Below are 25,140 nucleotides of genomic sequence, written 5' to 3'. Positions count from 1 at the left end.
GACTGATATTACTGTATTTTTCAGAGTATAAGACGCACCGGAGTATAAGACGTACCTTTTAGGGGGGGAAAAGGTGCATCTTATACTCTGAAAAATACGGTAACTAATGTTAGCTCTGTAACTCCCTATCCCTAGCTCTTCCTTCTGGAACTGGAACTAAAATAGTAACATTTTTTGGGACTGAAAGTTACTTGTAAAATGCAACAAATTATTTGTTGGAGAATATGTGTGTGTTTTCCAGCATAAAAAAATGTAGGTCCAGTGACCTACATTTGATTTGCTTGTTGTATTAGAATGCATTGGTTCTTCCAATGCATTGGTTTAGTTTAGTTTTCAGCTTTGTCATTTTAATTAAATTACGAAATAGTAAAGTTGTATTTAGTATGTAGAAATGCCACTATAATTTTGAACAATGTTCCCTTCATGTCCTTATTTAAATAGATTTGTCTCTGAAATACAACATTCCAATAAATAGGCACCCCATTTGGTTGACGTTTGCTATTGGTACAATTACTTGTATCAGTTTAAGGTAGAGGAGCTCCTTTCAGGCTTTTGTATTACTATTCTATATAAAGTTATAAAGCTACAAAGCTATTCTTATGGAATTGTTATCATAGCAAAATTCCAAAGAAGAGAACCTCCATATTTGGTCTTGGAATAAATTGTACATGTGCTAAAACCAAGTGAAAAGGAAAAGAATAGCAAATAGGTAGCTATTTTAGAGGGGACGTGATGGCTCAGTGGCTAAGACGCTGAACTTGTTGATCAGAAAGGTCGGCAGTTCGACAGTTCGAATCCCTAGTGCCACATAACAGAGTGAGCTCCCATTACTTGCCCCAGCTTCTGTCAACCTAGCAGTTCGAAAGCACATAAAAATGCAAGTAGAAAAATAGGGACCACCTTTGGTGGGAAGGTAACAGCGTTCCATGCGCCTTCCGTGTTTAGTCATGCTGGCCACATGACCACGGAGTTGTCTTCAGACAGCGTTGGCTCTTTGGCTTAGAAACAGAGATGAGCACCGCCTCCTAGAGTTGGGAAAGACTAGCACGTATGTGCGATGGGAGACTTGTGGGAAAAGTTGTTACTGTAGCTTCACTTTCGGATTTTTTGCTAGCATTTCTTAGTGACTCAATAAAGTAACCTCAGATTGTTTCGGTTTTAGTTTTTGTAGCAAATTAAATGGTTGTTTCACCACTGCTTCATCTGCCTTCAGGGAGAAGCTAATATGTTGGGCTACGAGAACTAGACAACGAAAATTTGGATAACCAGTTGATGGCATCGAGAATCTCAGAAAACTCTGCCATCTAGTGATTATATGTATTTTTGCAGCACAGATCTGGTAGCCCAAATATTGTACCTAATGTAGATAAAAGGCATATTTAAAAACATGTAATAATAAAGTAGTGCATGGAAAGGATTATTGCCTTATGACAAGGAGGACTATAACAATACATGGTAACTGTGATTGCTTGATAGTGCCGACTTTATTCTTGAAGTTTCTTATCGTGCCTATCTGTTCTGTTAGGAGATGTGATTAACCACAGATGTATCATGCAATGATAGGCATTCAGAAACAGAAGGTGATGGCTGACATCTTTTGATGGGGCAATTTTGAATCATGCAAACCAGACAGGGGTGAAATCCAGCAGGTTCTGACAGGTAGAACCGGTAGCAGAAATTTTGAGCAGTTCGGAGAACCGGTAGCGGAAAGTTTGAGTAATTTGAAGAACCAGCAAATACCACCTCTGGCTGGCCCCAGAGTGGGGTGGGAATGGAGATTTTGCAATATCCTTCCCCCAAGAGTGGGGAGGGAATGGGGATTGTGCAGTATCCTTCCCCTGCCACGCCCACCAAGCCACACCACGCCCACCAAGCCACGCCCAAAGAACCGGTAGTAAAAAAAACTGGATTTCACCACTGAAACCAGAGTATTCCCTCTGACACACTATGGAAGTGAAAGTTGAACAGGATAGGAAAAGTATTGATGCTTTTTGAACTTTGATGTTTTAAAGAACTCCTGAGGATATCACAGACAGCTAAGAAAACAAACCGATGGATTGTTGAACAAATTGATCCAGAGTTGTCAATTGAGGCACAAATGACCAGGCTTCAATTATCCTACTTCTCGTATACCATGAGAGAGCTCTCTAGAAAAAGGTCTAATCCTGGCAAAGGTGAAAGGAAGGAGAAGAAGAGGACAACCTGCAGCAGGGTGGAGAGGCTCTTTTACAATAGCAGAATGCAGTGTTGGAAGAGTTGAAGGAACTGGTGAGGGGCAGACTCTCAAGGAGAAAACTATGTGGTCACTAAGAGTTGACAACAACTTGATGACATGTAAACCACCTAATCAAGAAGCATGAAAGCACTAAACTCTATTTGAAATAATAAAAAAAAAATACTTGTAGCTCAGGTTTTAGATTTTAGAATAGAATAGAATAACAGAGTTGGAAGGGACCTTAGATCAGTGGTGGGTTGCTCCCGGTTCGGTCCAGTTCTTGCAAACCGGTAGTAAAAACAGTGGGAGGCTCCGCCCACTCACCCGGATATCATCATGGATGATCTGCGCATGCACAGAACCCACCCCTGCCTTAGAGGTCATCTAGTCCAACCCCCTGCTTAGGCAGGAAACCCTATACCATTTCAGACATGGTTATCCAATCTCGTTTTAAAAACTTCCAGTGTTGGAACTTCTGGAGGCAAGTTGTTCCACTGATTAATTGTTCTAACTGTCAGGAAATTTCTCCTTAGTTCTAGGTTGCTTTCTCCTTGATTAGTTTCCATCCATTGCTTCCTGTCCTACCCTCAGGTGCTTTGGAGAATAGCTTGACTCCCTCTTCTTTGTGGCAGCCCCTGAGATATTGGAACACTGCTATCATGTTAACCCAAGTCCTTCTTTTCATCAGACTAGACATATCCAAATTTTGGCAGTGGTTTGCCCTCCAAGCTTGTTTCAATTTAGTTTTTGAACATTTCTGAACAACCAATCAAACGACCAACTGACCACACTGGCACATAAAATATAAATTAAGGAGAATAATGTCGACCCTGAAGATGACGCATGTTACTTGGAGGCTTGACAAATAGGACAAAAGAATCCTGATGATGTTACCTAGTCTGGTAACGAAATGTTTATGTTCAGAATCCAGGCACTTGGCAACTGACTCATGACAGTTGCATTGTCCCTGGGACATTATCCCTTTTGTGACCTTCTGACAAGCAAAGTCAATGAGGAAGTCAGATTCACCTAACACCAGTGTTACTAACTTAACAACTGCAACGATCCACTTAAAAACTGGCAAGAAAGCTCACAAAATGGGACAAAATTCACTTAATAACTGCCTCGCTTGGCAACAGAAATTTTGGGCTCGATTGTGATTGTAAGTCGATTGTAAGTTACCTGTAATTTAGCGGTTATCCAGATTTTTGCTCTACCTCCTATTTGTAACTTTTATTGCAACTCTTCACAGGTGATTATACCTGCTTGATGTGCTTGTTTGCCTCTAGCCTGTGGGCAGGGTCACAAACAAAAGCAAGCTCCTTACATTATTGTTGTGGTGGTGCCTGAAATGGAACTGAGGTGAGATTGGGAATCAAATCCAGGAGCCATATGCTGAAGGGGTGTTGTCAAAAATCTCCCTGAGTGTTGGAAAAGACTGCCCAGTTCTATCACCCACAAAAAACTGTAGGACTCCAAAGATCACCTAGACCTAAGACAGGAGACTTTATTCCATCCCAGACAAATGGCTGTCCAATCTTTTCTTTAAAATCTCCAAGAATGGAACACTCACAATTCTGGGATGCAAGCTGTTCCATTGGTTAATTGTTCTCACTTCAGGAAATTTTTCCTTATATATCCAGGTTGGGTATCTCTTTAATGAGTTTCTTCTCATTGCTGCTTGTCCTGCCCTCAGGTGCTTTGAAGAATAGGTTGATCTCATTTTTGTGACCGCCCTCAAGTACTGGAAGACAGCTATCATATCACCCATAATCCTTCTCTTTGTTAGGCGAGATATATCTTATTCCCTTAACTATTTATCATATGGTTTAGCTTTCAGACTTCTTACCATCTTGCTCTTTTCTGCACTCTTTCTAGGGTCTCAGCATCTTTTTTTTGTATCATGGTGACCATAAATGGATGCAGTACAGAGGTGGGTTTCAGCCGGTTCTGACAATTTCTGGAGAACCGGTAGCGGAAATTTTGAGTAGTTCAGAGAACCCGTAGTAAAAATTCTGACTGGCCCCGCCCCCATCTATTCTCTGCCTCCCACATCCCAGCTGATTGGGAGGAAATGGGGATTTTGCAGTAACCTTCCCCTGGAGTGGGTGGGAATGGAGATTTTACAGTATCCTTCCCCTGCCATGCCCACCAAGCCACACCCACAGAACCGGTAGTAAAAAAATTTGAAACCTACCATTGATGCAGTATTCCAAGTGCAGCCTCATTAGTGCAATACAGAGTGATAGTATCACTTCTTGTGATCTTCATGCTGTCCCTTTGTTGATGCAGTCTAGGACTGCATTGGCTTTTTTCGGCAATTGGAGCATACTACTGGCTCATATTTAAGTGGTGGTCCACTAAGACCCACAGATCTTTTTCACAATTACTACTGTAGACCTGGGTTATTATCATAGGTACTACTGTTGACCCAAAGACGTGATATGCAGAAATCTTAAAAAGGAACACTTATTTTGAGAAGAGAAACCCCTATTCTATATAGTATGCACTATTTATACAATCTCCATAGCAGTTACCTCAAGCTAAAGACAGATATATTCATCTGAAAGTTGGTGTTTATTTCTCTTGTAACATCCTTCATTTAACAAAAATAAAATTAGTTGTGATTAACAAAAAGATAAGGTTTTAAAACTGGCAGGTATGCCCAGTGGTGGGATTCAGCCAGTTCACACCTATTTGGGAGAACCGGTTGTTAACTTTTTAAGCAGTTCGGACAATTCGGAGATTTCTTCTTGTTGGAAGAAATCTTATTTTGTTTTTTTCCACTTTACAGGGCTAATCTTGTAAGGAAGGCAGGAAGGAAACATTCTGGTGTTGTTTCTAGCCTAATCTTTATTGCCCTGCTTACAGAAACTGCCTCTCTGGTTAACCCCGTATTACATTGTAATAGCTAAGGCGAAGCGCCCATCGACGTGAGTGACATTGAGTTGGCCACGCTCACACAGTCACATGACCACCGAGCCACGCCAACCCAGCTGGTCATTAGGGCAGAGAACCGATTGTTAAATTATTTGAATCCCACCACTGAGTATGCCCCACAACTACAAGTGAGTGGAAGAATGAAACAATAATACCACAACAGGATGCGCAATGTGCTTCTGTAAAACGTAGGAGAGAAGATCATATGGAGACAGTACATTTTCCTGAAGAACTGATGACAGGGATGGCACAATGATTAAACGAGACAGGTGAAGTAGCCCTTTCCATTTCTGCCTCTCCCCAAAATAAAAATACATCTGGTTGCTTGAGATCGTAAGTCAGCAATCATCACTTCAACAGACCACATGCTTTAAACATTGTTCCCATGTCTTCATGACACCCAGCTGAAGGAATCAATTCCTGAAACCTTCTGAAGCAACACTTGAATAGTCTGGTGCTTTTTCTAGATTTTTCCTTCAGCAGAACAGGGTGCTTTATTCCAGCTCTTTGGGAACAGGTACCTGTGTGGGAATTGTAATAAAATGTATGAATTGGAGAAGGAAATGGCCAGAGAGAAAGAGAGAAAGCTTTTAAATTATATAAACAGCATAAATGTTGTAAAAGACACAGTAAAATTGAAAACAATTTCTTGACATACTTTCTGGCAAAACATCAAAGCAGCTCTTATGCAACAAAACATACTGTGAAGCTAAAGTATTTTTCTTGGAAAGTAACTCGGTTGCAGAGAAATGCTATTCAACAACCCAAGATTTTGCTGTTCCAAAAGTAAAACATTTCTGCGGTATCCCACACCAAATTGTGTTTCCACCGTACAACAAAGTGTTGTATTTATTAAGTTATTATGTATTTGTATTTATTATGTTAAAATGCTTTAACATAATAAATCAGGGACACAAGAGTTTGGGAACAGTTTTATCACATTTTATGTATCTGGTAAAAATCCTTAATCTCATAATAGTTGTCATCATTTTTTTTGTGTCAGATTTAGTTCAATGCAATTTAAAATAATAATTAAGGTTTTTAAAAAATCTGACAAACAAGAAAATGTTAATACTGCCTTAGGTTTTTCCCACTTGCAAGTAGAAATGTATTGTTTCTATGCATATTTAGAATAAGTTGTAAATTTAAAGATAAATTTTAAAAATTCCTCCCAGATAATATACTAATCCCCCCATTAAACACAAAATTCAGAACTTAAACTCAGTTATACCAAAATCTGTGTAGAGTGTTTGTCTCAATGCAATTTTTATCTTATAATCATTACTAATAATTTTTATTTTCTAGGGTTGATTTGCAATTCCTGTTCATACTAGTTCTGCTTTAGGCATGAAAGCTGACTGGGTGACTTTGGGCCAGTCATTCTCAGCCGAACCCCACCACACACAGGATTGTTGATATGGGGAAAGTAGAAGAGGGAAAGAATGTTAGGTATGTTCACTGCCTTAAGTTATTTATGCAAATAATAAAGACAGAAGATAAATCAATTGATCGATCAATCACATTTGAAACTGACTAGGATTTTCCTACATTTTCTCTTTTGGAAAGACAATTTACCCATAATGCCATAGTGCAAAGAATTACCACTGGCTGTACTAGTATATACTGCTTGACTTTGACCTTGGAAACTTATATCTGCACCTCTGAGGGTGGCATAATTTACTACTGGGGAATGACTTCACTCATTAACAGGTGCAACATACTGGCCTTGCCCCATGTGAGAGCTTCTGAGGCATCCCAATCAATCTAAAGAGAGACATTGAATCCAGAGCTGGTTCAATATGAAACCCAGCCTGCTGTGTAAATGAGAAGGGGGGTGTCAGGTGTGCTTCCTTCAAAGTCCAGGAAAGAATAAGCCAAACTCCATTATTTATAGAGAAATGTACTTTTACTAGAAAATGAAGTGAACGCAACCCAGGGAAAGCTGAAACTAAGCAAGAGGCACGAAAATTGCATCTAGAAAGCATCCCCCTCCCACTGTCCATCGTCAATCATCCAATCCAAAGGTCTCCCAGAGTCAGGTGGAAGGACGTCTGGCATTGTCATCCATCAGGAACGCAATGACGGTTGGTCTGATAGCCCCTTCAGAGATTCGGTTTCGTTTCTTTGAAAACTCCTCCCGCACGCTTCCCTCCCATGCCCCCTAGTTCTCCCCCTCCCGTTTCTTATGGCAGCCAAAGCAGTAAAGGCGGAGGCTGACATTCGGCCCCTCTGCAGAAAAGACGTTAGTCCTAAATAGGAAAAAGAAAAGGGAAAAGGGAAGACAAAATACAATACAGAAATTAAGGTTTATCAGGATATTTGGTATGAAACAGCTGTACTTTCTTTGGGGCCCGGACATCACATTTATTCACCCACTCAGCTTGAGACAAAGGAAAATGTTTCCAGGCTACCAGATATTGCACTTTACCGTGGTGCTTCCTAGAGTCTAAAATTTCTTTAACTTCAAAATGTTGCTCCCCTTCTATCAGTATGGGGACTGGAGGGGAGTCTTGACCCGGCCATAAAGGGGACGAGTGTTCTGGTTTCAACAAGCTAACATGAAACACAGGGTGGATTCATCTCAAAGTTTTTGGCAACTCCAATTCAACTGTTATTGGATTAATAAGTCTAGTGACTCGGAAAGGACCCACATACTTGGGTCCAAGCTTTTTTTATTTCTGGGAGATCTGTAAGTACTTGGTGGAAAGATAAACCCTGTCCCCCACTTTATACACATGTGCCAAGGATCTTCTTTTATCAGCTTGGGTCTTATGTGCTTGGTGTGCATCATCTAAAGCTTTTCGAGTTACTGCCCAAGTGCTCCTTAGCTGTTCAATCCACTCAATCAAAGATGGGTTCTGTGGGTCATCTTGTGGTAGCTCGGGGATCGGCACAAATTCCTGACCCGATGCTACCTTAAACGGAGTGAACCCGGTGCTGCTGTTATGGAGTTATTATATGCCACCTCCGCAAATGGCAACAGGTCCACCCAATTGTCTTGCTGGTAATTTACATAACATCTCAGATACTGTTCTAATACTCCATTGGTTCTCTTACAAGCCCCATTAGTCTGGGGGTGGTGGGTGGAGCTTAGCCCCTGGGCGGAGCCTATCAACCGTAAAAATTCCTTCCAAACGTTGGAAGTAAATTGTACACCCCTGTCCGAAATTATATGTTTTGGAGCTCCATGTAGTCGGTAAATCTGACGAATAAACAATTTTGCAAGGGTTTTAGCTGAAGGAATTTTTGAACAGGGGATGAAGTGTACTTGTTTGGAAAACAACTCTGTTACTGCCCAAATGACGGTGCACCCCTCACTCTCTGATAGGTCCACAATAAAATCCATGGATATCTCTTTCCAAGGAGCATTCGGCCTTGCCACACTTTGAAGTAACCCAGGTGGCTTCCCCGGAGGTCTTTTAGCTGAGGCACACACTGGACAGCTAGCCACATATGCCTCTATGTCTTTTTTGAGTGCAGGCCACCAAAATTGTCTTTTAACGAGATGTAGAGTTTTAACAAATCCAAAGTGTCCCGCCGCCTTGGCGTCATGAGCGTATTGCAACACTGTTACTCTTAAACTGGCAGGGACATACAATTTTGCCCCAATCCAAGATAGACTATCACGGAGTGTACATTCATTCGAGTGGGTTTTAAACCATTCGTCAGTTTCCAGGGCTTCTCGTAGTTTCTGAAGCAAATCGCCCGAGAGCCCTGGCTCGGCCTTTGTCTGCGCTCTGGTAGTCACTGGTGCTGCTAATTGTGTCAAAGGGATGATAGGTCGAACCACTTCCTTCTTGCTGCTGTTATATTGAAGCAATCTAGAGAGTGCATCCGCCATGAAGTTCTTTCCACCAGGAAGGTAGTGTAGAGTGAAATTGAAGCAATTGAAGTGCTGGGCCCAACGAACTTGTTTTGGTGACTGTTTACGCGGTGTTTTCAACGCTTCCAGATTTTTATGATCGAAAGGATGCTTTGCTCCTTCTAGAAATTGTCTCCACGTTAACAATGCAACTGCAAAAGCCCCCTTTTCCCATATGGCCCATCTCCTTTCAGTTTCTGATAATTTTCGGGACGTGTAAGCACAGGGTTGTAGTTCCCCTTCTGCATTCTTTTGCAAAAGTACTGCTCCCACAGCTACGTCACTCGCATCAGCCTGTACTACAAAAGGCTGTTCCATGTCTGGATGTTTGAGTACTGGTTCAGCAGCAAACAGCCGTTTCAACTTTTCAAATGCGGCTTGACAGTCCATGGTCCATTCAAGTGGTCGTGAGAGCCTTGGTTTTACTTCACCTTTAGTTTTCAGAAGATTTGTTATTGGTAATGTAATTTTGGCAAACGAGGGGATAAATTGTCTATAAAAATTTGCAAATCCCAGGAAACTCTGTAGTTGTTTGCGGGTGCGTGGCGCGGCCCATTCCAGTACCGCCCAAACTTTCCCAGGGTCCATCTCTATCCCCTCATGCGATATGCGATACCCAAGATAATCAATTTTGCTTTGGTGAAACTCACACTTAGAAAGTTTGGCATATAGTTCAGCAGCTCTGAGTTTTTTCAGGACAGTTCGCACCAATTTCACATGGTCGTCCATGTTCTCAGAGTAGATAAGAATGTCATCCAAGTAGACCAACACCCCCTTATACAGGTGCTCGTGTAACACTTCATTTATCAATTGCATGAACACAGCAGGGGCTCCTTGTAACCCAAACGGGAGCACTCTAAACTGGAAACATCCCAGTGGGCAATTAAATGCTGTCTTCCATTCATCCCTTTCTTTAATTCTCACTCAGTAGTATGCCTATCGTAAATCAAGTTTAGTGAAGACTTTTCCCTTTCCTAAGTGCGCTAACATGTCTTTCATGAGTGGCAGGGGGTAAACGTTTTCCACGCAAATAGCGTTCAAATTTCGGTAATCAACTACCAGGCGAAAGGAGCCATCTTTCTTTTCCTGGAACAATACCGGCGCCGCCACTCTGGGTCTGGCTGGTTGGATGAACCCCCGTTCTAGGTTTTTATCAATGAAGTTCTGCAATTCCCCTAATTCTCGAGGGGTCATGGGGTAGATTTTTGGCTTAGGGATCTTCACCCCAGGGAGTATTTCAATGGTACAGTCTGTAGCCCTGTGGGGAGGCAGCACATCCAAGGCCCTTTCACTAAAAACTTCACAGAGATCCCAATACTCCTTTGGAATCTTCTCCTCCCCCTCGATGTGGCCCATTGCCACTTTTGCCCTTTCGGGTTTTATACTGTCCTCCAGGGGGGGTTTTTCCCTCTCTAGTCTCGGTTTTCCAGCGCGGATGCGCAAGACCCTCGTCTTCCAGTTAACCCGTGGGTTCCATCTACGGAGCCAGGGCAGTCCAAGTATAAAGGGTTGTTCCATGCCCAGGGTCACAATAAATCTGAGATTCTCTACATGGTCTCCCAACTGCATTTCAATGGGTTTGGTCACAAAGCTGGCTGGGCCCCCTCCTGCAATTGATCCGTCCAACTGACAAAACGCAATGGGCCTTTTTAACGTTTTAAGTCTCAGGCCCATTTTCTCCACCACCTTTGGGCTGATTATGCACCTGGTGCACCCAGAGTCTAATAGAGCTAACATCTGCACCTGTGTCCCTGCAGATGGTACCCTTATTTCTATGGGGATGAGCATGGGGTCCTCTGTATGACTCACCCGATCATCGGAGTCGGAATCGGAATCCGTCCCGCTGTCGTCGTCGGTGGTCGGAGTTCCCAGCTCACCCTGGTTTCGGGGAGGGAACTCAATGACTTCTCTTTTCAGAGCAATGCCACGGGTTTTTGCAGGTATTTTGTTGGCCTTCTTGGGTCCCAATCCAGCAGCCTTTGGCACTGGTTTGGAGAAACATTTGGCAGCCCGATCTCCTTCCTTTCCACATTTGAAGCAGGTGAAGGGCTTCGATTTGGGTTTGAATTCTGCTCTCCCCTCAGCCATCTTTGGTGCTCCTGTACGGTAAAAGGAGGATGACTGGTCTCCTGCATGCCCTCCTTGGAGTCGGCTTCGGGCCAACTCGATCTCCACATCCTCAGCTACTACATACCAACTCTGCAAGTCTTCAGGGACCCCCCAGCCTCTATAGTCCTGGTATATCTCTTCATTCAGCCCATCTTTGAAGCTCTCCAGTAGAGCCACTTCTGACCACCCTGTCATGTAGGGTGCCAGCTCGCGAAATTCTTGGGTATACTCTGCCACAGATCTCCAGCCCTGCTGGATGCCCTTCATTCTGAGTCTCGCCTTCCGTTCAGCTAGGTGGTCTTCAAACCGCCTCCTAAGAGCCCCCATGAACTGGTTGTAATTCCTCAGCAAAGGGGAGTTATTATTGTGGAGGACCATCATCCAGTCAGCTGCTACTCCCTCTAAGGCGTTCGTGACGCATCTCACTCAAGCGGCATCTGATAAGTAGTCCTCCCCACAGTCCTGCATGTGGTTCCACACTTGGGTCAAAAAATACCCCAAGGTCTTCAGATTCCCATCATATTTCCCGGATAGGGGGGGAATTTTTGGTTTTTTACACCTGCGGGGGGGGGGGGCTGCAAGGCTGGGGGTCCCTGGCCTGCTGCATCCCTCACTTGAGCTGCAGAAGCCTGAGATGTTCTTTCCTCAGCTTCTTCTTCCTCTCCCCCACAGGCTGTCTCTTCTGGCTCCCTCCTGGGGCCATCTCCTCCCTTCTCCACAGGGAAGCCATAAGACTCACGGCTTTTCTGGCTTTCCTCGACATCACGGAGAAGTTGCAATGTTTGTGCCAACATGAGGCTTTCCTTTTGCTCTTGCAGCCACACTGCCTCTTTCTTACGGGGTCTGGAGCTGGTTACTCCCTGGGGGGTCCCCCCCCCAGTCCAGCAGTCTTCCTACTCCTTTCGACCATCTGGCTTCCTCAGGCTCCTCTCTCAGCCGGAGCTTTTCCAACCATTCAGCAGCCTCTTTTTCTGCTTGAAGAGAAGTTATCGTAGAACCCGATGCCCCATCTGGTCTTCTTCACTCTCTTGGTCTGACATAATTTGGATTTCAGTCCCCTCGGTTTTTATCCGGGATGACTGGAGTGAGTTTCAGCTTAATGTCAGGTGTGCTTCCTTCAAAGTCCAGGAAAGAATAAGCCAAACTCCATTATTTATAGAGAAATGTACTTTTACTAGAAAATGAAGTGAACGCAACCCAGGGAAAGCTGAAACTAAGCAAGAGGCGTGGAAATTGCATCTAGAAAGCATCCCCCTCCCACTGTCCATCGTCAATCATCCAATCCAAAGGTCTCCCAGAGGTCAGGTGGAAGGATGTCTGGCATTGTCATCCATCAGGAACGCAATGACGGTTGGTCTGATAGCCCCTTCAGAGATTCGGTTTCGTTTCTTTGAAAACTCCTCCCACACGCTTCCCTCCCATGCCTCCTAGCTCTCCCCCTCCCATTTCTTATGGCAGCCAAAGCAGTAAAGGCGGAGGCTGATAGGGGGATTGTGGCAGAAAATGCAGTTCATCTCCTACAGTGCTTTCAGTAGATATGTTATTGGAGAAGCCTCGTCCCAACTTCGAAGGATTTGTAAACATTCTCAAATGCAGCAGCTAGAGAAGCAAAGATCAACCCAGTGAAGCAGCAAATTGTTAGTTTTCTTTTATCTACTTCCTTGAGGGTATGCAGGTGCATGCATGAAACAGAGAGACGTGTATGGATACAGTACTTCAAATGCTTTAAGTTGAAGCCCATATAACACTATTAGAGATCCTTACAAAGTGTTGCAGTTTCATTTTTGGTTATCATTACATAGCAAAAGGATACCTTATGTTAGTAGTCACCATTGATGGGCATGTTCCAAGCATCTGCAACTTAGAAATGTACTAATTTGCCTCCTTGTTTCTATTGATCATTCACCCCTTTACAAGAATGCTCCTAAATTCACAGGCCAACATACAGAAAACCATTTAAGCATTATAGAATGCTTGTCTGCATGGAAATTCTTTGATTTTAGTCAAAGAAAGTCTTATTCTAGGAAAAAATATTATGAGCAGGTGGATATGAAAAGATCAATTTTGTTTTCTATAGATATTATTGTAAAATGGCTTGTATGGAGGTGTTGGCTGCTGTGGGTTCGCAGGGATTCGGGAGAACCTCTAGCTAAGATTCTGTGCAGTTCAGAGAACTCCCAAATCCACTGCTGGCTGGCCCCTCCCACCCCTCCCGTCCCCTCCCAGGAGTCCCCGTGCAGTCTGTTTTGGATGCAGGTAAGTTCAGGGTGTGCAAGGAGGCTCGGGGAGAGCGAAAAACGGGCCTACCGGAAGTTTGGGAAGGCTGGAAATGAGCCTGTTTCTGGCTTCCAGCGGGCCTCTGGAGCCTGGGGAGGTTGTTTTCACCCTCCCAGAGGCTCGAGGAAAGCCTCCGGAGCCCGGGGAGGGCAAAAATGCCCCCTTCCACTGTGGTGTAAGAGGCCAACTAGGCCATGCCCACCATGGCCACGTCCACCCAGCAACCGGGCAGAGAACCCCTTGCTAAACTTTTTGAAGCCCTCTGGTGTCTCCCAGATTTTTTGAACTATGGTTTCCATAATTTGTTGCCTGTAACCATGTGGGTGGGAGCCGAAGTCCAAAATATCTGAAGAGCATGAAGCTGCCTATCTCCCTGCTGAAGCAAAGAGATCATATGATAACTAAAATTGAATTGTTGTGTGAAAGCTTTTAGAGGTAGTCCTTGACTTATGACTGGTCATGTAACGTCTATTCAAAGTTACCACAGACCCCTACTCCAAAAGGTACTTACAACCCAGTTCTGAAGTTCTGGTGGCCAGCCCCACTCCTGTGGTCCCGTGGTCTTGGCAAATTGGCATTTATGAACATTTACACATGATCACGTGACTGATATACGACGTTTGCCAAAACCAGACTTTTACTTCCAGGTTTTGGTGGAAAAAAAAACACAACGGGTTTGTTTAATGACCACAATATTCACTTAACAATCATTGCAAAAAAGGTAGTAAAATTGATGACCTGCTTTACGCCTATTATGACTTATGACCATAATGGGCGGGCTCCATTACAATCATAAGCTGAGGACTACCTATAATACTAATCATATTTTATCAGCTGTTATTTCTGCCTTTTCTAAGAGCAGCAATCAAATCAACAGTTAAGAGGGACTTACTCATATTGCAACACATTGGTTCTTCCTTGAGTCACCCAATACTTACCGGCTTCAAATAAGCTACATTACTCTGGCGAATATCATTAAGTAGCTTGTCTCTTGGAGTGGTCTCAACCAAAGGAGGGGGCCGCCTTCTCGGAATAGGTTTTAGGGTCTTAATCACATCTTTGAGGTTGGTTTTTTCAGCTGGCTCTACATATTCCTGGATAGAAGGTTTGCGCTTTGTCCTCTTGAGCTTCACTGTCTTGAAAGCGGGAAGGTCACTACTGCTTTCCTTCTCAGGTTCTTCTCTTATAGCAGGTTCATTTCTTCGGCCAACAGGTGGGGTTTTGGGAACTGCTGTCATTGGAGGTTGCATTGAAAGAGGCATCATCGAAGTCGGTATCGGTCCTCCTAGCAATTCCCACATCCCAGGAGGCAACCCAAGTCCGTTCTCCAACATGGCAATGAATTCTTTCTGCTGCTTTAACTGTTGCAGTTTTTGCTCCTCCATCCTTTTCTGTCTCTGCTTATCAAGGTTTCTGCTGAGGAGATTAGTGACCACCATTCTGGGTCCTGGAAGTTCAAAGTGGTAGCCTATCTTAAGAAGCGTAGGGTTGGCTTTCAGGAGTCTGGCAATCTCCATTTCTGATTGATGACCCAACATACTTCTCTGATTGTGGAAACGTAGCTCCGTAAGCTTCTCGTTGTACTGCAGGCATCTCATGATGGCAACAATCCCTTTACCTGAGATGAAATTGGAATCGATATTCAGAGTGATAATACTCCTATTTTCACGCAGCATGTTGGCCAAAGCAAAAGCTACATTGTCATCTGCCCCAACATTGGCTAAACTGAATGTTTTGATGTGCTTGTTCTTCTTCATGGCATTGACAAAATCCACTAGCATCTCCTTGGGGATGTTCTCAATGTTGTTTAAGTTGAGTTCTGTTGTTTCTGGGTCATTTCTCCGGACTCTTTCTAGACTCCCTTCTAAATTAGTTTGATTTCCTGAAGGCCGTGCACTTAATTTAATAAAACTAGTGTCTAGAGCTAATTTTTTGGGAATATTTAATTTTGAAACTTTCTTTTCATTTTCTCCTTTTTCACCCGATTCTGTGTATGATGATCCTGTAGTTTCCTGTGTGCTCTTGCCATTCTCATTAAGTTTTTTTGTTTCCAGATCTCTCTTCTCTAATTCTTCTATTTTCTCTTCTTCTTCCTCCTCCTCTTCCTCCTCCTCTTCCTCCTCTTCCTCTTCTTCCTCCTCTTCTTCCTCTTCCTCCTCTTCCTCTTCCTGATCCATTTGTTTGTTCTTTTTGTAATCATTTATGTCTTCATTTGCAGCATTGTTGGCCATTGGCTTTTCACTGCTACTATTGGCAACATTTTCTTCAGAATATTCTCTGAAGGGTCTCTATAAAACAAAATGCTAAGAGCTGAAATAATTTTAAATCATTTTGCCACATCATTTGAACGAGACTAAGAAGGTTGATGAATTTGTTTTTCTGTTATGAAGATTTACAAGAAAGGCATCATAATATACTTACATAATCAGCATTAAGATATTTATTTATTTTTCAGATTTTTGGACTGCCCATCTCAGAATAACTGAGTTGTAATGGACCAGACTTGCCCACCCTGGAAACAGGAAAGGACTGGTCCACGGTGCCTCTGCCAGTGAAAACGGAGCTCTGGGAGGCCGCGCACGTCCCCCTGGGCTCTGTTTTCACCGGCAGAGGGCTGCAGGAGGCCATCACGGCCAAAAATGGAGCTTCAAGTGATGTTGAGCTGGCCATGCCCACCCTGGCCATACCCCCCCAGCCCCCTCCCCCAAGATCAAACACAACTGATGTGATCCTCAATGAAACTGAGTTTGACACCCCTGTCTCAGCCCAACCCACCCACCCCCAAGCAGGAAACCCTATACCATTTTAGACAAAATCTCCCTCTGAGAGGAAATCTGGGCAGCATACAATAAAATGTTATAAAAGAACAATATCTAAAATTTAAAAATTTAGAAGGAGGCAAGGATGATTAAACACTGTTAAAATTAGTTAAAAGATGAAGGGAAAGCTGCCACGGCATCAGCCTGCCCCACAGCTGTGTGATCCCCTAGGGCAGTGTTTTTCAACCTTGGTAACTTGAAGATGAGTGGACTTCAACTCCCAGAATCCCCCAGCCAGCACCCACATTACACCAATTCTCCGTGAGCACTGGCTCCCTATTGGTCTCCGGGCACAATTCAAGGTGTTGGTTATTACCTTTAAAGCCCTACATGGCTCAGGGCCAGGTTATCTTCGAGACCGCCTTCTACCACATAGCTCCCAGCGACCAGTAAGATCCCACAGAGTTGGTCTCCTCCGGGTCCCATCAGCTAAACAATGCCGGCTGGCAGGCCTGCGGGGGAGGGCCTTCTCTGTGGCTGCCCCAGCTCTCTGGAACCAGTTACCTCCTGAGGTCTGGACCATCCCCCCCTATTGGCCTTCCGAAAAGCGGTGAAGACCTGGCTCTTCCGGCAGGCCTGGGGCCGTTGATCTCACTGTTGCGATCGTGTGAGATCTAGCCATGAAAGGTGTGAATGGGTTTTAATGTTTTAATGTTTAAATATTTTTATAATGGTTTTTTAAAAAATGCATTGTAAGCCGCCCTGAGTCTTCGGAGAAAGGCGGCATATAAATTGAATTAATTAAATTAAATTAATTAAATTCAGTGCCTTTATGTGTAACCTGCAGCCCTAAATTATGTCATTTCCTTAGCCAACTTTTTTCCTTTCTGGCAATAGTACATTAACAAAACCAGATTTCAGAGGCCTATGTGCTAACTTTCTTGACAACAAAATGCAGGTTTGCTATTATTGCGGGCTGCACAATTGTCCTTCCTGTATTAAAAAATGAGTAGTAACAGAGGTGGGGGGGTTTTGTACACATTAGTTTCAACCTAGTTTTTGTAAACGAGGACTGACTTAAAACTAGTAATAATCAGGCATCTAAAGAAGATTTAAAAAAAAAAAAAATGAGCTAGAGTAGTAGTTGCACCAAATAATCATTCTGGTAATTTCTGGACCAGTCTACAATACTGAATGTTCTTTAGAGCATACTTTATGGTAAACCATCGGGCCAAATAACACTTAGCAATAGTACTTAGACTTATATACCCCTTCATAGTGCTTTACAACCCTCTCTAAGTGGTTTACAATATTAGCATATTGCCCCCAACAATCTGGGTCCTCACTTTACCGACCTTGGAAAGATGGAAGACTGAGTCAACCTTGAGCCGCTCAGAATCGAACTCTTGGAATGAGCAGTGAGTTGGCCTGCAGTACTGCATTCTAACCACTGTGCAAATATGTATAGTTGGAAGTGATAGATGTTTATACTATGCGGAATAAAAACCTGAGCCTGGTTATAATCCTGCTTATATGCCTTTTCGTGCTTGCCCCCTTTTGAAATATGCATACCATTTGGAAACATCCCTGATATAATTTTTCAGTCTTGTTCTCTGCTCTTCCACCAATCTCTTTTCCTTTGCCATCTGCTCAATGGAGGGATCATCACTCAGAACCAGGGCTGGATTTTCCTATAAGCTAACTAGGCTTCAGCCTAGGGCCTCAAGATCAAGAGGGGCCTACATTCAAATTGTTAGCAAAATTAAAATTACACTTTCACTATAGGTGAAAGGGCCTCATAAGTGGAATAGCCTAGGGCCTCTTTTCATCTAAATCCGGCCCTGCTCAGAACCTCTGCACCCCCAAGCATCATTTGCTAAGACTAGTTTAGAAGAGAGAAATAATACAAAACATGACTCTCTTATTATAGAATTCGTACATTTGATTATGCTTTAATTTGAGAATTACCTCATAAGAAAAGGGAGCATCAAGTGAACTTATTCCCATCACAAAGTCAAGTCTGTTCAAATATGAGAGAATGTATCTCATGTACAATTTATTCTTAATTCAAGTGCTTTTCTCAGTGGTTACATAAACTCATTTTTTTAAGCACTGTGCATAGACAGTAAGTATAGTCAAGGCTATGGTTTTCCCAGTTGCAATGTATGGCTGTGAAAGTTGGACCATAAGAAAGGCTGAGCGCCAAAGAATTGAAGCCTTTGAACTATAGTACTGGAGAAGAGTCCTGCAAGTCCCTTGGACTGCAAGGCGATCAAACAGGTCAGTCCCAGAGGAGATCAACCCTGACTGCTCTTTAGAAGGCCAGATCCTGAAGATGAAACTCAAATACTTTGGCCACCTAATGAGAAGGAAGGACTCACTGGAGAAGAGCCTAATGCTGGGAAAGATTGAGGGCAAAAGAAGAACGGGACAACAGAGAATGAGGTGGCTGGATGGAGTCACTGAAGCAGTCGGCGTGAGTTTAAATGGACTTCAGAGGATGATAGAGAACAGGAAGGCCTGGAGGAACGTTGTCCATGGGGTCACAACTTCACAACTAACAACAGCAAAATAGACAGTAAATTTACTGATAAACTGATATATGCAATGCCCTTTTAGAGGCTAAATACTATTGCAGAACACACTTACTGAATACCTCTGGAATATCAGTTAATGTCTTCCAGAGAATGGCATGAGATTGGCCTCTTGGCAGTCTAGTTATTGAGTACCTCAAGAGCCTCACCGAGATGATCTTGTCTCTGATGCTATTCAAGATATGCAGGAAATTGCTTGGTATGGATTCTAGGAGTTATAAAGTGGGGTATAAAATAACAGCAGTGGGTGACAACTCCCAGCTTCATTCTTCTCTAACATCAGCATCATGGGAGGCCGCAAGCTGCCCAATCTGCTTCTGGATTGTATGAGGATCAAAAACTCACGTTGCATTATGAGAATTTGGATTCAGTGCATTCAGAAACTGAGTGAGTTCAGGAACTTCAAAAACTTCCTGCTTTATATTAACATGAGGATATTTTTCCTACGAAGAAGAGAATTTTCAGTTTGGGGTGTTGGCTTATTGTTGTTGTTGTGCTAACAGCACCTACAACCACTCTTATCAGCCAGACTCCTTCTCAGTCTGGAATTATTTGTAAATCAAGATTGGATGATGGTATTGAATTCTATGTGGGATTATCCTGAAGTACAAAAATTATTAACTATGGCAGAATTTGTTATGTGCATATTACATCTTGTTAACAACTGTGTTAAAAGTTGCCAATCTGAAGGAAAAAACATAGTCCAATTGCCTTTTGAAAAAACACCTTTGAGACAATACTTATCAAAGTAGATTTCATCAGGACCAGGTGAAAGATTCTAATTCTATGTATCTGTTTGGTAATTCTAGTATCAGCCTTTTACTGGGAATCTGTGAAATCTTTCTATATTGTACATACTATGGGTATTCATCCTTTTTCTGGCTGAGAATCACTCACTAACCTTTGATATCTGCACTGATTGCCTGCCTCCCAAAATTGATCAAGTCAAAATCAAGTTAAGTTAAAATAATTACATAATCTTAATAAAATTTCTGTTAAATCTGCTAAACAAATTATGATGAAAGTATGGTGATCCTATTAACAGGATTATCCACTTTTAATATGATTAAATATACATGAATTATCAGACTTCACTTTAGCACCCAACTGCTTCTGTACTGATATCTGGTGTTTCATTGACACTAAATCATAAGACAATAGTTAAAACATATCTAACAATTAGAAACAACCTAGGAAGTGCAACAGCTTGTATATCATTTTCTCTAAGGATCTTAGTCGATGTTTCCAAACCATGGCAACTTATAGATACATGGTCTTCAATTCCTAGAATTCCCTATTCAGTTTGATCATTGCTAAGAATTCTGGGAGTTGTAGCACTTAGAAAATTCACGGGAGATGAAGTCAGACATATCAGAAGACACCAGAAGAAGGTCCAGATAGTATGACTTAGGCAGGTTCACTTGGCTCTTTGTGGAGGATGGGCTTTATTAGGTGAAGATGATCCTTATGGACTTTTTTCCAGATCTTTGTGATTTTGTCTGATAAAAATCTTGTGAAATATTCTTCTCCATATAGGAAACAGTTTAGTTTGCATAATTTAATTAATCTAATAACTGTTCATTATGGTGGTTCAATGGTTAGAATGCAGTATTGCAGGCAAACTCTGCCCACACCCTGGAGTTCGATCCTGAGCGGCTCAAGGTTGACTCAGTCTTCCATCCTTCCGAGGTCGGTAAAATGAGGATTCAGATGGGGGCAATATGCTGACTTGTAAACTGCCCAGAGAATGCTGAAAAGCACTATGGAGCGGTATATAAATCTAAGTAATATTGCTATTGTTATTCCTATTTTTATTGAACAAATTTATTCAGCTGCCCAGAAGGAACTCAGACAGGTAAATAGGAATATAAATGTAATAAAATTAGTTTTTAAAAAAGAACATTTCGGAATGTTCATTATTAATATGATATGTTAGTTGGATTGAGATTTCAAGATTATTTGATAGTAATAGCTATATATATTTTAATATCAGGTAACAGTAAATGGTGGAATATCATGTATTTTAGACTATTTTTTATTTAACCAGATTGGAGATGTAAATTTTATCCTAGGGATCCATAAAATTATCTAATCCATAAAATCACAGAGCATGGAAAGGCTTGTAGGTTCAACCTGCTGTGTAGTGCAGGAATAATAAAATATATTATTAGCATGCTTTACTTTACTACATGCAAAAAAATATTCTAAAGCCTATTTTAAAGTACGTACATCTGCTTAAATTCAAGACCTATTTATTGGAAGTGTGGATAAGAGCAGCATGTTAGCAGATGCTCATCAAACCCTGTGATAAAATATGGAATAGCACCTGTACGCAGAATATTTATATTTCCTGTTCCTTACCTCCGAAGGTAATAGCGTGACTGGTATCCTTTCATCCTCATGCATTCGTCTGGAGGCCTTCTCCCAATACAGGTAATCAACAAGAGATCTGTGATCAAAGTTTCCTGTCGGAGGTTTCTCCGTCTGATCCTTCTGTATCATTCCAACAGGCACTTTGGGGTCTGGAGCCATGACTTCCATTTCACACTGTAGTTCTCTCAGTTCCTCAGGAGATAAGTTTGCTAAGATTTCATCCTCATCTATCTCTCCCGAACAGAAGTCCTCTTGGTCAGAGTTTTGGCTGAGCTCAGACATGTTCTTTATTGATTAAAAAAATAACCACGGGGCAGATACTTGGAGGGAAAAAACAAACAAATGTCCGAAGTAGAAAAAAGGATGGTAATTCTTTCTTTGAAAAATCTTCAGTGTTCCTTGGTGTTTGTGGGGTGTATATTTTTCCCCCCCTCCGTCAGAGAGAATAACACAGCTCTGTCTTAGATGATGCTTCAGGAAGAGTGAGGGAGGATTGAAACATATGGTACATCTAAATTAAGCATGGCTTAGGCAGAGCAAGAAAATTTATGGAGGTGCTGCCATATTCTGTTTTGAGTAGCTTATGTCAGCTGTGTAAGCCCTTTTGACATTTTGGTACAGCTGCTTGGGGCATTGCCACAATCATATTCTAGAGGATTCCTGCAGTTATACCATTTTCAATGGCTCATGATATATACTAAAGTTTTAGAATATGAGAAAATGAAGGGTTGTGCATGAATTGTATTTAAATCTGTTGGGAACTCTTAAGATTTGTCTGGGTGACCTTATGAACTAATAGTTTTCACCCTTGATCCAGAGCTTTACAACTGTTTCAAAACGATTGATTTATGAAGATCAGATTAAATGACATTAGCAAATATCTTGTTGTTATTGACACCAGAACTAAGGGATGTCCTTGGAAATATGCAGTCACTAACAACTCAAATGGCCAAGGCAGCAGCAGCCACAGCACTGTTAATTGCAAAAGAAAATGAAAATAGTATTAGAATGTTATAGTGTACATTGTTTGATGTTTTTGAAGAATTGCTTGGATCCCATAACAAATTATAAAGGTATTAGATCTGGTATGAAAGGATCTGTACAATCATTAGTTGGCAGCAAAGAAATACAGACAATTCTTTCTGCTGTCATCTGGTGGTGACCTGGATTGCCATATCCAGTGACTTTACAAATGATCTATGTAGAGAAACCAATGGGCAACTATTTACTGTATTTTGTTCAAAAACCTGAACATTGTTAATTATTTAATTGGAATTGGATTGAATTCCAATCAAATAAATAAGGATTGAAAGGAACATGGTGGCTCAATGGTAAGACGCTGTCGATCGAAAGGTTGGCAGTTCAGCGGTTCAAATCCCTAGTTTCGCGTGTAATGGGGTGAGCTCCCGTTACTTGTCCCAGCTTCTGCAGTTCGAAAGCACATAAAAAATGCAAGTAGAAAAATAGGGACCACCTTTGATGGGAAGGTAACAGCATTCTGTGCGCCTTTGGCATTTAGTCATGCCAGTCACATGACCACGGAGACGTCTTCGGACAGCGCTGGCTCTTCGGCTTAGAAACAGAGATGAGTAGCGTCCCCTAGAATTGGGAACAACTAGCACATATGAACAAAGGGAAACTTTACCTTTACCTTTAAGGATTGAAAATTTACTTATGCATTAAAATGCCAGTATTGCATAACAGGGATTAAAATCCAGGAGCATAAAAACAAATAGAGTTGTAAATTGAAATATTTTCTCCATGAAAATTCTGATTTGTTCAACCCCCACTCCACCCCCAAATATGACATTACTTATATGAATGCACATGTACTTATTAAAAAATGCACATGCACTGTTGGAAGGCTGCTTTTAAAGAACAGATGGACCTTCCAGTACAAGTCATGGAGATGTGTGTTATATTTGTCACTTGTACTGTATAGTAGAAACAAGAACTTGTGAATCTCTGTGTCATCATTGCTCTGGTGACTCAGTCACAGCTTATTTCATCTCATAACTTATTTTTTCTGGGAGGCCTTTGACTTCATCCCTTTGTGTTCCTCCCAAGTGAATTACACATCATATAAATGTATTTGATGTACTGTATTAACCCATCTCTACTTCACCCTTAGCGTGTAGAAATTAAGAACTGAAGATGAAATCTCATTTCCTCTTTCACTTTTGATTCTACACACAATCTGAGGAAGAGTCATTCACCACTTGGTGGTGGGGAACAGGGGTGGGTTCTACTTACCTTGACTACCAGTTCGCAACGGGATCGCGTGCACGCGCTCGCAAGCTTCTGCGCATGCGCAGATCGCTTGTGATGACGTCAGGGTCAGCGGCAGAGCCTCCCGCCAGTTTTACTACCGGTTCTATAGAAGGAGGTAGATATCAACTCTCAACTCTCAACAACCCCAGCCTGCATAATAGTAATAATAAAGAATATTAGGACTTCCACAGGGCAAAATGTGGAGGGCAACAGGCTTCCTTGATGTCAACCTTGTGAGGTAATCCAGAGAAGGATAAAATGAACATCCAGATGAACTGATCCTACTTTAATGCAAGATTACATTAAGAGAATCTTCCAAGACTCTGTATTTCTCCCTTACCCTCCTTAGAAGGGATTCCCCCCACTCTAGTTTTCCAGTAATCTCTATGGATGCTCCAACACTGGAGGTCTTTAAGAAGAGATTGGACAACCATTTGCCTGAGATGGTATAGTGTTTCCTGCCTGAGCAGAGGGTTGGACTAGAAGACCTCCAAGGTTCCTTCCAACTCTCTGTTATTCTGTATTTCTTCTGAAATGCTTCTCATGCTTTCCCCCTATCTGCAGACTGAGTCAGACCATTACCAGACCATTGCCCTGGCCATAGGGCTCCCTCCTGTCATACCATCCCACCTGCCAAGATGATCGATAAGTAAAACCTTCAGGAACCCCCAGAAGCTATTGATGGAGCCAACTCCACTGTAATCTCTACGACATTAGCAAAATGCAATGGTTATTCAGTAAAAATCAAACCACAGTAATTGTTAATAAACTCAGTGAGCAACTTGGTCCCCATCCTAACTTATCTGCACATCTAACAGGCATTGACAGAGTTCCTACCGGTAGATGTGTTACATCTGATCTCATGGCCACATACCAGTTGAACATATTTCTCTCCACAACAAATAAGAACTACCTTAGCAACCAACCTTGGACTTGCTTGGTCTCTTAATTCTCCCAGAAAGAAAACTGAGCCATTTGTTTGGTACTTGGTATCTATTTCACTGAAACAGTTCTTGATTCAACTGAAAGATTAAGTTGAAAGAAAGCAAATATGCAATTTATATCGATTGCACAGTACCCACAGTTATACATTATGCTCACATATTTTATTTTCTTCAACGGAAAAAAAATAGTCTAGGGATGAGAACTTGCAGAACCAGATTTTGATACGTAAGAGGGACAATCTTCAGCATAGGTACAGTGCTCGGTTATGTAGCAACTATTATTTTTCTCTTAAAATCGTACTGTGCAGAGCAGTTGCTTTTCAGCCCTGAATGCAAAGACACACACACATAAATACACATGAATATGATTAGGGTTCAGTTATATGAATGTCCATATGAGATAAGGGGTGGGTTTTAAAAATTTTTACTACCGGTTTTGTGGGTGTGGCTTATTTTGTGGGTGTAGTTTGATGGTCATGTGACAATTCTTTAGGATTTAGCAGAGATACTGGTCTACCAGGCTTTTAACTGCTTGCATAGCTGTACCGGTCTACCCATTTGTTTTTGGAGGCATCGGTCTACCCATTTGTTTTTCCAGCGCACTGGTCTACCACTACACTACCTTTTAACACTGATCAGCTGTAGGGCGGCCCTTTGAAGCCCCGTGGCAAGAGTTTAAACAGTTTTTTTCCTTCTAACCAATCAGCTAGGACTCATGGCAGCAAATAGATTGGGGCCAAATAAAAGGTTAGAATAACGCCGGGGGAAGGCGGGGGGAGGGTGGGAGTGTGGGAAG

At 42.1% G+C, this 25,140-nt stretch overlaps 1 protein-coding gene across 2 annotated transcripts; it reads right to left on the bottom strand.

The window, feature by feature from the left end:
- Positions 1 to 4,771: 4,771 nt before the first annotated feature.
- Positions 4,772 to 23,503, bottom strand: LMOD3 (leiomodin 3). Of its 2 annotated transcripts, none has more exons than XM_034440593.3 (3): positions 21,118 to 23,503; positions 14,342 to 15,691; positions 4,772 to 5,676 (listed from the first exon to the last, which is right to left on the bottom strand). In XM_034440593.3, the coding sequence occupies exons 1-3, from the start codon at positions 21,409 to 21,411 to the stop codon at positions 5,650 to 5,652; spliced, it is 1,671 nt and encodes a 556-aa protein (XP_034296484.2). In that variant the 5' UTR covers positions 21,412 to 23,503; the 3' UTR covers positions 4,772 to 5,649. The 2 variants fall into 2 exon arrangements, with proteins under 2 accessions (XP_034296484.2, XP_034296485.2); XM_034440594.3 differs by lacking the exon at positions 4,772 to 5,676 and adding an exon at positions 7,040 to 7,404.
- Positions 23,504 to 25,140: the final 1,637 nt, after the last annotated feature.

Source organism: Pantherophis guttatus, chromosome 2, assembly GCF_059756535.1.
Source record: "Pantherophis guttatus breed Tessera chromosome 2, ASM5975653v1, whole genome shotgun sequence".
NCBI lineage: Eukaryota > Metazoa > Chordata > Lepidosauria > Squamata > Colubridae > Pantherophis > Pantherophis guttatus.
This window is presented reverse-complemented; position numbering and strand designations above follow the sequence as displayed.

Excerpts from the sequence above, each read along its gene's own strand:
- LMOD3 (XM_034440593.3), bottom strand. The coding sequence starts at position 21,411 with ATGTCTGAGCTCAGCCAAAACTCTGACCAAGAGGACTTCTGTTCGGGA. Across the intron at positions 15,692-21,117 it reads TCACGCTATTACCTTCGGAG|AGACCCTTCAGAGAATATTC; the intron begins GTAAGGAACAGG and ends TTTGTTTTATAG. Across the intron at positions 5,677-14,341 it reads ATGTAGCTTATTTGAAGCCG|GTACCTGTTCCCAAAGAGCT; the intron begins GTAAGTATTGGG and ends ATTCCCACACAG.